This window comes from Pseudopipra pipra, chromosome 6, assembly GCF_036250125.1.
Source record: "Pseudopipra pipra isolate bDixPip1 chromosome 6, bDixPip1.hap1, whole genome shotgun sequence".
NCBI lineage: Eukaryota > Metazoa > Chordata > Aves > Passeriformes > Pipridae > Pseudopipra > Pseudopipra pipra.
In genome coordinates, this window is record NC_087554.1 from 24,960,643 (window position 1) to 24,976,640 (window position 15,998).

General features: G+C 44.3%; 1 protein-coding gene across 1 annotated transcript in view; it reads right to left on the reverse strand.

Moving 5' to 3' along the window:
• Positions 1-405: 405 nt before the first annotated feature.
• The window catches only part of CSTPP1 (centriolar satellite-associated tubulin polyglutamylase complex regulator 1), an 84,693-nt gene continuing 69,100 nt past the window's right edge, over positions 406-15,998 (reverse strand). The window contains exons 4-9 of the mRNA XM_064657979.1: positions 15,840-15,924; positions 10,262-10,347; positions 7,724-7,919; positions 5,720-5,829; positions 2,479-2,542; positions 406-1,970 (exon numbers count right to left, since the gene is read on the reverse strand). Of these exons, the coding sequence (XP_064514049.1) occupies positions 1,790-1,970; positions 2,479-2,542; positions 5,720-5,829; positions 7,724-7,919; positions 10,262-10,347; positions 15,840-15,924 (722 nt within the window). The 3' untranslated portion in view covers positions 406-1,789. The remainder of the gene's footprint in view (positions 1,971-2,478; positions 2,543-5,719; positions 5,830-7,723; positions 7,920-10,261; positions 10,348-15,839; positions 15,925-15,998) is intronic.

Here is a 15,998-nt window from a genome sequence, read left to right on the forward strand (position 1 = left end):
AAGAAGAGATGCTGAGGCTGTTCTGAAGCCTTTTCTGTGGGACTGGGAAGAGGCTTGCATGGGCTTCACCTCTCCTGCTCATTGAGGGGCTGTAGTAGCTGCTGGGATGAGGAAGCGTTACTCAGCTGCTCTATGCTGATGTTTTGCCACCCAGGGCCACTGTGATAGGGCAGGAGGGGGGTAAGGGTCGGGTCTTCCTGTGGCTTTGCCACCTGTGTCCTGGCACGAAGGGGCCAGAGCTCCGGGGAGTGACAGTGTTGCCACAGGGTGAGGGCAGGAGGTCACGGGCACCTGCATGGCCACAAGTGCTGCCCCAGTGCTCAGAGTGATGCTTCCCCCAGGCCATGCCCCAGGCAGCACCTAGAGGAGGGGCCAGGGCAGCCCAGAAGACCCAGATGCAGCAGAGGCCTGACACAGCGTGCTTTATTGCCGGGCTGTCACAGCCACTCACCGAGCTGGGAAAGAACACACAGATCATAAATAATATAACTTATAATAAATAAATAATCTCTCCCACTACCTCCACAGGTGGAGCTGTGGTAAAGACTGAGCAGTAGTTATGGAATTCGTCTTAAAGCAGCTCCAGCATGTGTTGAATCCACAGCAGAGGGCTGGTACAAGCTTTGGGTTACCAGCTCCTGGTGGCCCACTTTATGACCAGGAGGAGCAAGGAGGCTCCCAAAGACACGTGAGAAACTGAAGTTCCCCAGGAAATAACTAGTCTGTGCAAGCTGGGGCACAGGAGCTGGGCTAGACAAAGTGTTTGGATCTGTGGAAGTCAAACTGCAGAGCTAGTTACCATTAATGCAATGCTAAGCTACTTATTTTTGTAGTTGTAAGGGCTACGTGATGCTGCTACAACAATGCCAATATCTACAAAAAACCCCAGTTGGATCTCATTTGAGAACTGCTTCCTTCTCCCGTAGTGCTTCTGCCGACCCAGCCCTAGCAGGTGCTCTATATACTTGCAAGCCACACCACCTGTGGCCAAGGAATTTAAAGACTCCCTCTCCCCTCCAGTCTGTCTGAAACTCACCATTCCAAATGACCTTAATATGCCATTGGAGGCAGTGGGAGACCTCACAGAATGGAACTTGGCACAGCAGCAGAGCCTGAGAGCACCATGCAGTACTTACTGCAGTCTAGCTTATTTGCTGTATTTGCTTTGGCCAGTCTTGGACACATGGAGGAGAAAGCACAGAGCAGACACAGCTGGCATGGCAACATCTAAGCTGCCCTTTTCTAGGAACTTCAGGAATTTCTCTACTTTTGATCATATGCAGCTGCAGCTTTAGTGGGAATAATTACAGTGGAACACAAGTGCAGAGCTGCTGCTGGCGATTTAACCACTCTGTTGTCCGGGCCAAATCTGAACAGAGCTACACAAACAAAACACTGGCAAGCGGTCTGTGCTAGTGCTCCCACTGCTTCAGTACCTGCTGAACCGTGAGGGAGAGCCCGGTGAGAGCATACCCAGCTGTTTCCAAGTGGCAGCAGAGCTGGCATCTGCTGGCTGGTCTTGCCTGCCAGCAGGGGGAAGCATGACTCTGCAGCTGTAAATGGCTTCTGCGGAGGAGCTATTCTTGCACAAATTTGGAGCTAGGAAAAATGCAAGCTCTTCCTGGGAAAAGATGGGTGAACCTGATACTGGGGACTAGCACAGCCACACGCACACACTGGTGATGTAGACAGAACCTTCCATCAGAGCAGATGCTCTGGGAAGAGGTACTGTTCCTCCAGTGGGTTCTGGAGAAACCCAAGATGGGAATGGTGCCCACCCTCACAACCTTCAGTTTTCAGAGGAGTCAGTTTCTTCATTGGAGCCTTCGCTCTCAGCATCCATTTTTCGCCGATGGTGCAGAGGTTTCCAGGGTGAGTTAATCCTGGGTAAGTTACGGACAGGCACATTAGCTGTGTCCCCGCTGGAGCTGGCAGGACCGGACATGGAAAGCCCTGAAATCTGAGCTACCCTGAAAGAGAAAAGACAAATGCTAGGGAACCTGACTTGTCATCTCCAACCTTTACCACAGCACTTTTGGAGTGAACCTGGGAGGCAGACTTACACTAGCACAGAGATGGAAAGATGTTCACATCACAGAGGGGGAACACCTTGCACTGGTACATCCCAGACATACTGTGTGAATCTTTTACTGTTTAAATATATCTTCTGATATGAGCCTATGTCCTCCAACACTCCTAGTTTTCACCATCCAAACAAAATTTCCCTGTTCATTAGACTGCTGCTTCCTCTCGGTCCCACTCGTCCCCTCTGTTTCTGAAGGCTCTTCTAAGGATTTTGTTAGGTGCACCAAAGCACCCCAAAAAAGAAACCCTCCCTGCTCAGGCTGCTTTTTTAGCTCCTCTATTGTTTTATAGTAAAGCAGAGGAACAGGGACAGTACTTTATTACACTCTTCCACAGCATGCTTGCTACCTTTAATCCGTTGCTTTACCTCCTAGTTTAGGCAATTCCACTTACAATTTCTCAAGTTCCTGGTCCATGGCAGGGTCCAGAAACAAGTCTCCTTTATCTGGTAAAGCCCCTGGGGAAAGAAAATCGATGAAAGAAAGTATCAGAGCAGATTTAGGGTGTTCATTTTTAATGAAAAGTGTTAAAGTCATAGCAGCATCCCAGCTCTGTCCTGCAAGACAGAAGACTTCTCCTTACAGCTATTAGAGAAATGGAAACAATATTGAGGATCATAGACAGATAAAGAATGATGATTCCTTTTCTGTGCCTTTCACACAAGCTGTAGCTGAGCTCAGACTAAATGGGGGGCAGCGTCAGTAGTCTCACTTCTCACAGCCCTCAGTATTGGCAGCTTTTGTTCATTATACAAAACTAATGACTACTGACTGTCAGGGAGATGGCAGTCTGTCAACTTTAGGCCTTTGCTCATTGCCCTATATAGTCACCAGTCCCAGATCCTATCAGAGCAATAGATGTGGTGGTGTCGGTGCCACAGCCTGAAACATGCACTATACCACCCAGGGAGATGCATATTTCTGTGCCACCTGCCTTTCTTGTGGTGCACTGAGGTTGGGGATCAAAACACTCCACCAATGTAAAGCTATTGCTTTCCTTGCAATTCAGGAAAGTCAGGCCTGACTCTGGTGCGCATTAAGTCTACAGGAGTAAGTGCAGATGAACTGTGCTCTAGCATTGCTTGTCTGGGTGTGAGCATGAATGGCTGGGCCAGTATTTGGGTACCCCCTGTCAGTATAAGATCAGCATGCTCCTTTTCACATTAGGAACCCTATTCAAGATGAAGGATGTGGTATAGTTCAGGACTAGAACAGCTGGTTGATCATCCTTACCCTTCTCTGAAAGGACACTGGCACCTCAGAAGAGCCCAGAAAGGAAGATGGGGCTCTTAGGAAAACCCTCCTTCCTAATTTTTTAACGAACTCCACCTTGTGTAGGGGTCACGTGAGGGTATGATCAGCCAGCACAGAAATGATAAGAATTGCCTACCAGAGCCTGGACAGTGCCACTGCACACCAGGACCAAAAAAACCCATTTGGTAATCTGTACCAACAGTGCAGTGAAGAATGCTCTTGTTTTTCAGGAGACCTGGGTGCTACACTCAATACCTTTGGGAAGGGGCTTTGTACTCCCTGTGAGGACACAAATCTGTTTTCTGGCCCTGGCACCTTTCCCTTGAAGGAGCAATGAGTGCATAAAAACTAGAATCAGTTTAGACCAGAACTGACTCTCCCATTTTCTCTAGTTCTTGTCTGCAAATGAACAGGAAAGCCTGGCACTGCAACACAGTGTCAGGAGGTCTAGGCTAGTGTCCCAGCCTCCTTCCTTTCATGGGCTCAATTAAAAGAATAAGCAACTAAAGCTTAACTTGTTTCTGTATTTGCAGAATGCACAGTGAGGTCTCTAGGGCACAAGAATTACTTGGAAGAGTCAGTAAATAGCACTTAGAAAATTCACAAATCAACACAGACATTGGAGTTACACTGCAGATTCCAATCTGCCTGGCAAACTCATCAGCACTGCCCCAGCCTGAACAAGCTGTTTTAATCCCTAGCCCTCTTCCTCAAGAGGGGCTACTGGCTTTGTGAGACCAAAGAGAAGGCAGGCAACCTGACCGAAACCTCCTTTGCCTGAAACTGTTTTTGCTGAAGGGCTTTAGGGAGCTTGTGATCCCCTACAGACCAAAGACTATTGAAATCACCCTTCAGGAGAGATTAAAAGACACCAGGAAAAGAATCCTCCTTTCCTTGCCAAAACACTAGCACCTGTCAGACTTGTGGCTGCTGCCCCTCCTCTGAGAGAGGCCTCAGCAGGAGGCTGGCAGAGGGCCAGGGGACGGGCCCACATTAATGGAAACAAAAACCCACACACTTTGTAGATGGCACAATGGAGGCGGTGGGCAGGATTTTTTTTTCTTTTCATCTGTTTTCTTTGTGCTCAACTAGAAATGGATTTCATAGGGCAAAGGAAAAGAAAGATTTTGCTTTCTGCCATCCAGGCATCACCTTCCTCCCAGCTTCCTAAGCTTGTTTGCAGAGGGGATTGCAGGGCTGTATTCATCCACTTTTGATATATAATCTCCATGTTGCTGTGTAAGCAGCTCTGCCCCAGAGGACCATTAGCAGCTCAAACAGTTTGCTGTAAGAGGGGGCTCAGCCAGGGAGGGCACACTTTTACCGTACTATGACACACACCTGTGCAAAAGAAGCAGCCCTCAGGCAAAGTACACCTTTCCATTGAGTTTTGTCTTTGTAACATAGGGACTGGCACACATTCAGGCCTAGAAGTAGAGGAAGAGGATACCTACTCAAAGACAGAGAGACTACTCTTGATGGCCAGATGATTTGCTGAGTGCACATGAGTGAAGATGAGCGTTTGGGAACACACTCAGCCCCCCCCCCCACTCTCCCCATTTAAATGTACCTCCTGGATACAGCCCTGTCAAACACAAAAAGCCATTTCTGTTCCCCTTTGCAAGAGGAGGAAGTAAGCAAGGCATATGGGGGACATATGGAACTGTGAGTCTGAATTGTGTATGCTCCCCTTTGCCAATGCAAAGGGGGCTTTGCACTGCTTCCTTGCTCTGAACTAGCACAACATGAAAACAAGCAGTGAGATGCTGCTTGGTAATCCCTGTGGTTCCCACAACAGTCTAGTACAGATTTCTTTTGCAGTTTGTGTTTTATAATACCACCAGATTTTCAGCAGGATTGCTACTGGCAAGATCACACTGCCTTGAGGGAAGATGGGGACAAGCTGGGAAAGACTGGGCTATAAGCCTTTGAGCCAAGGAGGTCTTCCCTCCTTTTCTTGTAGAGAAGAGCAGCCATTTAAAATCTGTGGAAGCACAAAGGGCTAAAACATAGGATGGGACTTCAGTTCAGTATGGTCGACACCAGCCAGACACCTTACTTGTCTCCTGACTAACTCTGCCCAACTTTTACAGCCAAATATGTTAAAACAACAGTTCTGCTAAAATTATCAGTTATTCAAGAGGCAAAACATTACTATCTTAGGGCAACATTTCATATCTAATTTTATCCCTGAAGAAGCTCCAAGTAGACAGTAAGGCACAGTGTTAGGTTTTTAAAGTTAATCCATCAACAAAATGATGAAAAACTTTCCTTTGCTCTCTTCCTGACAGTGTAAAATGTGGGGCATAATTACAGAGGAAATTCCACAGAAATGCAGAATGACTGAAAATCTAGAGCTGAATCACTCATGGGAGTCTTACCTAGGGCTCGATTGATCCCCTGATCCTTTGCAAGTGCCACAAGGAATCCATAGAAGGTCATTCTCTGTGCATTACTCAACATTTCCTTCAGAAGAGCAGGAGGTGGATAGCTAGGAAAAGAGAGATAAAGAGGTCATCTTGTCTTTTAAATTATAATCTTTTTTTTTTCTAAGACTCAGCTCAAACTGGAGAAGTAAACCCTTTTACCTGTTTTAACACTGTCAAGTTTCCTTGACTCAGTTTAAAACAAATAAGCACCAGCTTGCTTATTGAGCTTTGCATGTGCTCCCTGTTTGCTAAGCAAGATCTTCGAGTTGGGGTACATCCCTAGGAGCAGTCTTACCTGTCTCCATTCCAAGGACAGGGAGAAAAACCTAGATTCACTCAGAGGCACACATATCCCAACTCTTAGCATGTTCTTTCAAAAATCATCTGGGAAATACTTTCTTTTAGAAGTCAATAAACTTTCTCAGAATCATAGAAGTGTTAAGGTTGGAAAAGACTTCTAAGATCACCGAGTCGCACAGTTAACCCAGCACCACCATGTTCACCACTAAACCATGTCCCTAACTGCCACATCTAAACATTTTTCGAATGCTTTAGGGATGCTGTCATCATCCTTTTATCAGTGATAGTCATCCAAGGGGCAGGAAAACCTCTCCAATGACAGCCTAAATATGTCAGAAAATGTAGGGGGCGTGTTTAAGGTACAGGGGATGTACCAGGGCAAGAGTGCCCGAGGGAGCATGTGCCGACATAGACAACCTTATTGGTCAAAGAAGTCACATGGGTTAAGGGATAACACCAGTGCCGAATTTGAAATGAAACCTCTTTGTTCACCACCTCATGAGGAGCTTGTATTTTCCTTATTATATAAGGACATGTGCCCCTACAAGAAAACAATATTTAGGTTTTTAAATTGACATGTTCCCTTCACCTACACTCACCTTAACCCCTGGTCCTGACTTATAAGCAATATCTTCATAGTGATTCTTGTTGTTGCCCAATACTGCTTAAAGGATTTCATCCAAAATCACACTGCCTCATAAAGACCAAGTGTTGAACAGTCAATGGTGTAGTGTCACCCTGGGAGATGTGGGTCTGGGCTGGTGATCCCTTAGGCAAAGGCGGTTACCAAAGCCTGGCTGAGTATTGAGCTACTGGATGAAAGGCTGGGAACGGCTCCCCTCACAGCGCTGTGTAAAGCCTGACTTGCCAGATAGGCTCACAGCACCCTTCCCATCTGAAGTTCTCAGGACACACAGGGAATGTAGAGCTTTTGCCGTTTAAAAGAACAAAACAACCTGTTAACTCCATGCTTAGATATCTGTAGCAGTGGACAGCAGTTCAGGAGTAATTTTATGTATCACAAATTTGGATTCAGGCACATTAAGCAGAAATCAGATGGAACTTTTGTCCTGAGTCATTTTGTGGATCTATGCCATGACCTTCTAGGAGGGTGTGTACTCGCTACCTGCAAGAAACTATGAAGAAAGAGTTTGTCAAAGCCATACAATAAGGTCCAGTATTGCTCCATCCTCTGCTGAACTAAGGCTAGTCTTGTGCCTGGGATCTGTAGCTGGAGACCAACTCCATCACAGGCTTAGGTACAGACTGGCAGGATGAACTTGCCTAGGTACTAAGGCTTCATACTCCATCCATCCCAGTGGGCCTTTCTTAGGCTTCAACTCCCAAGAACACAACTGCACTTGTTTATCTCCTCTAGCTAACTCATAATGGATCTCTCCTTGATGAAAGTGTCAATGCAGAAGTGAGAAGGAGAGCAGAGACCCAAATCAATCCATTACTTCAAGAATCAGCTCAAATCCCATGTTTCATTTGGTTTAAGCTGTTCAGCTATGATGTTTCCCTTCGTACTTCTCCAATGAGATCCATGTGGGAGTTACAGCTTGTTCAAAGTCCTGTATTTCTTCACAGCTCCATCCTTACAAAGGGTTTCCAGAGACAGAGACTTCAAATTTGTGTTTTAGACTCCATTCATACCTGTATTTTGATCTGTCACACAAGGACTCCAGGCACTGGTAGAAGAGAGATGCCTCTACCCCTTCGAGTGGGTTGCAGTCATTTGGGGGCTGGCGCTGCCGATGTTGCCCAGAGGATGATGTTGGCACAATCACAGTATTTGGATTCTTACCAGCCAGTAGATCCTGATAAATGCCAGCCACACTTTCCAGGAATTCTGAAAGAACAGCAAGCGACTTAAAACTCAGGGCTATAACCAGCAAAGCATCCTCCTGACCTACCAGAGTTTGGATTAAACTGTCATTCTGTGTTGTACATAGCACCAACAGGAAATAAGCACAACTCTACAGCACCCTGCTTATTCAGATCAGATATTAGGCAGGCCCAAACAGCCATTTCCATAGAAGTTCCTGGCTTCTTTCTGTCAGGATGATTATGAGAGGCCACTCCATTGAAAAAGATTCTTCTGAAGGGTACAAAGGTTAGCTAGCACATGGATAAAACAGTGGAGTGTGAAAGCTAATGTCAAACACAAAACTAGTTTGCAAAGTCTAAAATGTTTTCCTTCTCCATCTCTTGCCACTCATCATTTAAGAACTCATCCAAGTTGGGAGCAAACTATAATGAACTGCAACAAGAGGAAAGGGAGCAAGTTAGTTAGGGTTCCAGGCTGTATCCCAGCTTGCCTCTGTGTTGCTCCAAAGTAAATATAATACAAGATCTAGAGGGAGGGCCAGGGCAGGTCAGGGCTGGAGTTGGCAGAAAGCCTCTCCCCAGGCTCCTCATACTACCCACTGTTTACTGCAGGAGTCTAATTTTAAACAAGTTTGTTTATGGATGTGGTCAGCAGTTTACAAATCTAGATTCCATTTGGAGTGGTTTGCATGTGTGTGGGTTGGTGGGAGAGCGTATGACAGGCTGTGTGCGTGCACCATGCCTGAGTGAACAGGACAGGGATGGGATCTTTGAGTGTGTGTACACAAGAACAAGCTCTTGAAGACTAAAGTGGCATTTAAGTCTTAAGGGAATGAAATGTAATTCTGTGTGTGAGGTGGGTGGAGAGGAAAGTCAGGATGTCAGCAGGCCCTGAGGCTGTTGCTGAGGTTCTCCAGCTCAGTGGAAATATTTGTTATATCAGAGAAAAACTTTCCAAACACATTTTCTGTCCTTGGCTAATGGTTCTGCCCAACAAGCCTGGTTCTGCCCAACCCAAAATCATCGTTTTCAACTGTTTGTCTACAGTGAATTGCCATGGATAGAACTGTGATATGCATTGGGGAAGTATATACAGAGAAGTAATGAGAAAAAGAGATTTTTGCATTAGGAATAGCAGCTGAGTCTTAACTGCCAGAAAGATGGGAACTGACAGGTTGGATCAGATCAGCAGGCCACCCAGGTGTACACAGGCTATGTTTACCACAGCTTCTAGCCAGTGTCTCCCAGTACACAGACCTGGCCCGTTTTGCCTCATCGAGGCCAATTGTGAGCTACATCAGTCAGAGGGAGCTGTTTCAGTGGGAGCACACAGAAATCCATGAGTTTTATGTTAGAAGGTGCAGTATGCCAGGAGATGAGAAAGTGGCAAACCAGCAGTCCCCAGTGCTTGGGAGCATATCTAACTTTGATAAAGGAAATGCTCATCCAAGTTTCTCCACCTTTTCTTCTGAATTTCTTCTGAAATATCTGGGGATTTTTCCAGATGTATATGTGTGGGTGAGCATTTGTAAAATATACACACACACAAACAAATATTATTTGATTTGTACTTTTCCTGATAAAAAATTTTAGTAGTATCCCATATAGTTAAAACTCCAGCTGGTGAGAGAGGGGTAGAATATAACAAATGACCAACAATACGAAGAATGTTCACATGCATTATCTGTTCATTTTCCTTTCCATAGGGGCTTTCAAATCAAACAAGAAAGGTGGTTCTTCATGGGACAGGTGCTAAGCCTGTGCAACTCTTTGCTAAAAGGTATCGTGGAGGTTGCAAATTTATGTGATTTCAAGGGGAGGCTGGAGAAGTTCTTGGTAGTGGAGTCCTCTGGGGGTTCCTAAACCTGTGGAAACTATATCCAGTTCAGAAACTATCTGAGCTGAAACCAACTCATAGTTGGGCAAGTATTGGGGGGAAGAATTGTATCAATTTGTTCAGTTCCTTTTCCTTTCAAGGCACCAGCTGATGGGTTTTTCCTATCCTGTCTCCAGCACAGTTGAATAATTTCCTTAAGGAAAGGAAAAAAAAAATCCTAGTAAAAGTTAATTGTTAGGTGTTAACACAGTCTAAATAAAGCTGGAAATTTATGTCTCAAGGCTAAGACAAATACATGTCTAAGACATAACAGTAGCAGGTATCTTGCTATTCACAAAAATTTGGAACCTACTCATGAAGCCTGCTAATCTCTTGACATCAGTGATGCCTTTCATCAGTAGATTCTATTACCTATATATTTTCTGTGAAAAAACATATCCTTTCAAGTTTCAAAAAAGTGCAAGGATTGGGAAGCTGTAAAGTTGCAATGCTATACTAATGATGGTCAGCAGCTTCCCAGCATTTACCTGAGTAGTAGAACTGGATCTGGAAAGCAAAGAGGAAATCAGAAAAAGACATCAGGCAATCCATTGCATCATCCATCAGCACAATCCTATGACAAGATGAGAGAAACAGTTTAGCATCTACAAAAGAACTTAAGTCTGTAACCAGGAGCCCCAGCTCTAGAGAAAGTGCAGCCATGGAACTGTGTGCAACTGAGGATTGCCAGTGGCCCAGTATAAGAAGTTAGGAGAGAGGAATAGGAACACCCACTGCTGCATGGATGTGGATGCCCTAGTACCAAATGAAGGCAGCTTAAGAACCTGAAGCAAGGAGAAGATCCTGAATGTCAGTGCTATCACACACTTCAGCAACAGTGTGAACAGAGCAGTGTGACATGGATGTCAAGCATTCAAAGCCTGGTGGACATGATGGAATGAATGCTGGCATAAAAACTGCAAGGCTGGTTCATATGACTATATAGAATCATAGAATATCCTGAGTTGGAAGGGACTTACGAGGACCATCGAACTCCAACTCCTGACTAACTGTGACTACAGACAGGACAGTTACACAAGTAGTAAACTGGTATAAGCAGAACGAGTCATGCTATTTCTCTGTATACCAGAATTCATCAAATTGAGATACTTTTCCAGATTCATAAAGATAACTACAGTTGCTAATTTGCAATCTGTGGTCAAACAAATCTACTTGACTACAGAGGAAATAACATTGCACTAACAGCACCAATCAGCTTTCTAATTGCACACTGAACATCCTATCCTCCCCTCCTGATAAATGAATCAGTCTCTTTTCATATCAGGTCTATCATTTGACTATCAGGTCAAATTTCATGGCAACTGAAGACTTCTTGAACAAGTGACAATGTCCTCTTTCTCCCTGCTAAGTCCCAGCTGCATGCAGGGAGCTGCATGCATCCCTATTTTGAAGCATACTTCTTGAATATGGAAAATATCAGCCACAGGCCATAAAGATGAAATATAAGTGATAGCAAAGTGCAACTCCTTTCAGGAAAAAATCTGTGGATTTCAGAAGTAAGTTAGGGCAAAAGCTTTCATAAAAATGAAAACAAAACCAAGGCTCTGGTCACTGCCACTACATAAGGATTAAAAGGTCAGTCTCTGAAGTGGGGAAAATGACATCTATCAATGACAGCTTAGACTGTAAAACAGAAGAGCATATTCCACTTTGATGGAAAAAACCCCAGAGCATTCAGACAATGCTAAAGAAAGGCATTTGGTATTTTCTCTCAACTGTATGTAGGTCTACTAACCCTGTACAGTCTGTATCTGGCATACTGTGTCATATGAGAAGGACTGTCAGTTCACTATAGCCAAAATACCAGTCATCTATTAGGATCCTTTTGAACACAGGGACAAATGCAATCTACAGACCAACTCTGCAGCATCAGTTGTCTAAACACATTGCTGGGGAAACACTTCTCTGTCTCATATAAAAGACTCCAGGGAGCTGTGTGGGAGGCTGACCTAGAAGAACATAAGATCTTGCAAGACTTCCCTGCCACTCAGTTCTGTTCACTATGGCAAAATCAAACATGTAGAGCAGCTTGAATTAATTATCTCAAAGAAGAAAGACCGGGACTGAGAGGGTCCCCAGGAGAAAAGCCAGTATTTAAAACAAAACCCTTTGAAGATGTCAAAGTGCTTCTGATTTATTTATTACATTCCAGAAGCCTCCTCTCATCCTTTCTAAAGAAGCAGTAGCTTCAGTTCTTAATTCTCACTAATAAGCATGTTACTGAGATTGTCAGTGGCCACATCAAGGAAATGGCTTTGAAGCTGGCAGGCAGAGCATCTTCTCAGGCAATACTGCTCAGCCAGTGGCATTTCCAACCACCGTTTAAGCAGTGGAAATGCAGTTGGCCACATCACTGATGAGCTGCATTTCCTCCTTTGAAATGATGGTCTGTCTTCCAGGTACCCTTAAAGCACCAAAGCTTTTCCCAGTGCATTTCTCCATCTTGAAGATGAAGGAGAGCAACAGCAGAGAGTTTTTTTACATATTTGTTATACACAGAGACAATATTACATCACCTTCATAATACTCATTTCACTTGTTAAATCTAAAACTATGGTCAATGGCTGTGTTCTGCAGCACCAAGTCCCAGTCTCTTACTTAGAGGAGAGCATGAGGAAGTAGGCAGAGGTATGAGAATTTCCTGGGCATTTTTTGCCATTAAAGACAGTAAGGAGCCTCTAAGGAAGATTATACAGCACATATGTGATGGAGGAGCATCTAAATAGAAGCAGGTGCACTCTAGTGCTGGGTTACTGACTCCGCTTGGCCCAGGAGTTTGCATGCCGGAAATGTTGAGAAGTCTTTAAATCCAATACAATCATTTATGAGGAGATTGACTGCAGCTGGCTATTTCCCCACATAGCCAGCTGAATGAGCTCTCGAAGCTGGGAGAGCATCATATGCAACATATCTGTACCTCTTCCCTGAATATCTGGCAAGAAGAACATCCTAGCTAAGGACTGTAACTAGACAGCAGGACCAAAACTGAGGACAAAATCTGAAAGTCTGAACTGTAACTCAAGAGAGTTCACCAGGTATTTCATATTTCAAGGGATATTTTTTTTCATTCTTTCTTGTCCAATTTAGACTTTAAGCCCTCAGGGAACAGATGTATTTACAAAGTTAGTAAAGTTAGTTAGGTGGCACTCAATGAATAATGAAAATCAAGGAGGAACTTTGGAAAGGACAGAAGAAAAATGCCTACACTAGAGGGACTCTGGTAAAGGGTGTAGTGGTCTTTCAGGGTTCAAGCGGGTTTGGCTGGCAGGAAGGCCTTGCTGTGGTGCCAGTGGGGAAACTTTATGGTCTACTGATTGTGGTTAAAATCTCAGAAATCCAGACTAGACAGGATGTCCCCAGGAAAAACTCTAGACCAGGCACATTGAAAGGACTTTTACCGTTTTCTGCTACCATTGAAAAGGCTAACTGACACAATCTGTCTGAAGGCCAAGCTGGCTCAAATGAGTCCTCAGGGACTTGGCTTAATTACTGATACATGGGGGCAAAAATAAGCAAAACACACAGAAAGGGCAAGATCTGCACTCTCAGATAATCTTTTAACGATAGGGGTACTGAATTGCAAGCCCCAGTTCCATTAGCACCGATCAGTGCAACATGACCTCCCACATCACATAAAACAGCATAGGAGCCATGAATTACTCTGCTCCCCGCTACTCAAATGTGGGTAGTGAGTTCCTTGTGTTTCTCTAACAAGGGAAAAGTCAGCGCTCAGGTACAGATCTCGAAATCATGGCATCAAACCAGAAAGATCCCTTCATTTTCTTTCCTTCTGCAATTTCAAGATTCAGAAAGCCAAAAGGTGTCTCTGAACATCAAAGGTATCTCTGTAGATTAAAATCTTTAATCTGCTAATGGCTATAACCCTTTGAAGAAAAAAAACATCCAAGAAATCTCACAGACACAGATAGCATGATTCTTTTTTTTGGGTATGACTTCTGCATTTGTGTAGCACCAGGAACAGAAAAATGGAGCTCTCAGATGTCACGTGAATAAAACCTATATTGTTGCAGCCCCTGTTCTTATGTTCTGACATTTCCCAATCTTAGTCCCAGTGTTTGTTATCAGTGCATAGCAACAGCTCCTGGACGAGCGGACTGCACCGTGCTGTGAGATCATCTCAGTCATGCAGCACAAAGACTACAACTACGACTGTGCTCTTCCCAAGAGCTCCAGTAATTACACAGGTCCTGGCTGTATCGGTGAATGCTGTGACTACTCCCGCTGCTACTTTGTTTAATTCCTTTCCAAAGAAAATTAGCAACACAACCCTTGGGGGTGAGCAGGCTGAAGGAGGAACACTGTCAGTAGATTTGCATGTGACACTCATGCTTTGCAAGGGCTTGATCAACTGGTGCTGTAAGATAGCCTGCAAAGTTCACTCTTCTAACTGGCAGAGACCAAGGAGGACAATGGGAAATGTAGACCAGAAAAAGGACAAGAGAGTGAGCACCAGTTGTAAGCAAAGAGAAAGATGGTTCAGAAACATGACAAGTTTTATTAAAATTGTTCACATAGATTGTAACAGAATAATAGCAATGTGTAAGTAAATCTCTAGCCAGCCAAAAGTAGGAGTGAGGTCATCCCCACCTGAGCCTGGGTGCCTCTGACAGAGATCTCATTTCTCCAACACCTGCTCCCAAAGCCGGCTTGTCTGTCTCTATGGCACATGCACAACAGTGCAGCAGGCCCCTGAATGGGGCCTCTAGTTTACAACAGTCTTGTGGATTAAATTCCTTGACACAAACATCAGAACATGTGTAGATATGCTGAAGTCTCCTTCACCGCGTGCATCATCACAAATTCCTGCTCAGCTCAGCTGGAATCCTATGAAATACACACCAGCACATGGGACTGGTGCTTGTGTACCTCCATGAAAGGAAGCAGCAGACATATCTCTGCTACAGGGTTAGCATTCTTTCTTAGTCTGGCATTGGGGTTGGCCCCCAACTGAACTCCAAAGGCCCACTGACGAGCTAGAGGGAAAAGTGACTCTCAACTTTTAGTTGTAATTGAACCAACACAGATTAAACTGCAGTTCAGTTTGGATAGCATCACTTATGAGCCTGGGAAGAATTCAGCGCATCAGCCAAGTAGAAGCACTAGCAGATGGATAACACTTCTCTTTTTCAATTTCCTTTCTTATTATAATTTTCATGGGACTCTAATGGTAAAGAAAGATTACAAAATGACAAATAGAAAAATAGGACCTTTTCCTTATTTAGGTCATGAACAACATAGGTAGCAGCTAATATTCTGATCATGTATCTGGACTCTATTCCCAACTGTCATATTTAGGACCGTGACAAAAGTTAAATTCCCATGCCTCCTCTGCTGAGATGGCTAGGAATGAAAGCATTTATTCAGTAACCTTGCTGTGATCATATATGTATGTGTGAGTGCACACACTCCTACTGAGATCTGAACTGACCCCCCCCAAACAACAGATGCACGTACCTTATTACATTTTCACTATCAGATAGTTAATAATCAACTGTCTGGGCTGGACTGGAATCAGCAAGCACAATCAGTAAAAAATTCCATATCACATTATCAGTGCCCTGAGCCAACTATCTGCTTTTTGCCTTGTCTAGATTAAAATAAAATTTCAAACAGATTAGCTACCATGTTCTTACCAAATGTACTTTAAAACACTGGCAATCCTTCAGAGGTTAGTACCATTTAAATGTGATCAACCATAGGAAGCTGGGGCAAGGGGGAACACATTTTAAGAATGGTAAAAGGCATTTGAAATAGAGTTTAAAAATCATGTCAGTTAAAAACACATTGGCTAATAATTTTTTATCTGCATGGACAGCCAGCAGCAGCATTCTGCACTGATGTTTCAGGCTCTGCATATCTTAAATACATACTCTTTCTCATTGCTAGAAAAACGCCCCATTCTTGGGTGTCTCTTTTCCCCAAACCTTAAAAGCTGAAGGTCCCTGTTCATACCTTTACCCACAGATCTAGTTCCTTAGTCCATGCATGTAGAACTAATCTTGCCCTTAGAGGATGAGGACCCACCTTGCTGCTTTCTGAGTGAGTTCCATTGGGAAGTCAGGGCAAAGCAGCTGCAGCAGGCAGTGGTATTCTTGTGCTGTCAGCAAATCTGCAGGAAAAGAGAGGTGAGAACATCGTAATTCTTTTAAAAGCCGTTCCCTCCCCTTGCTTTCTCTCTAGGAA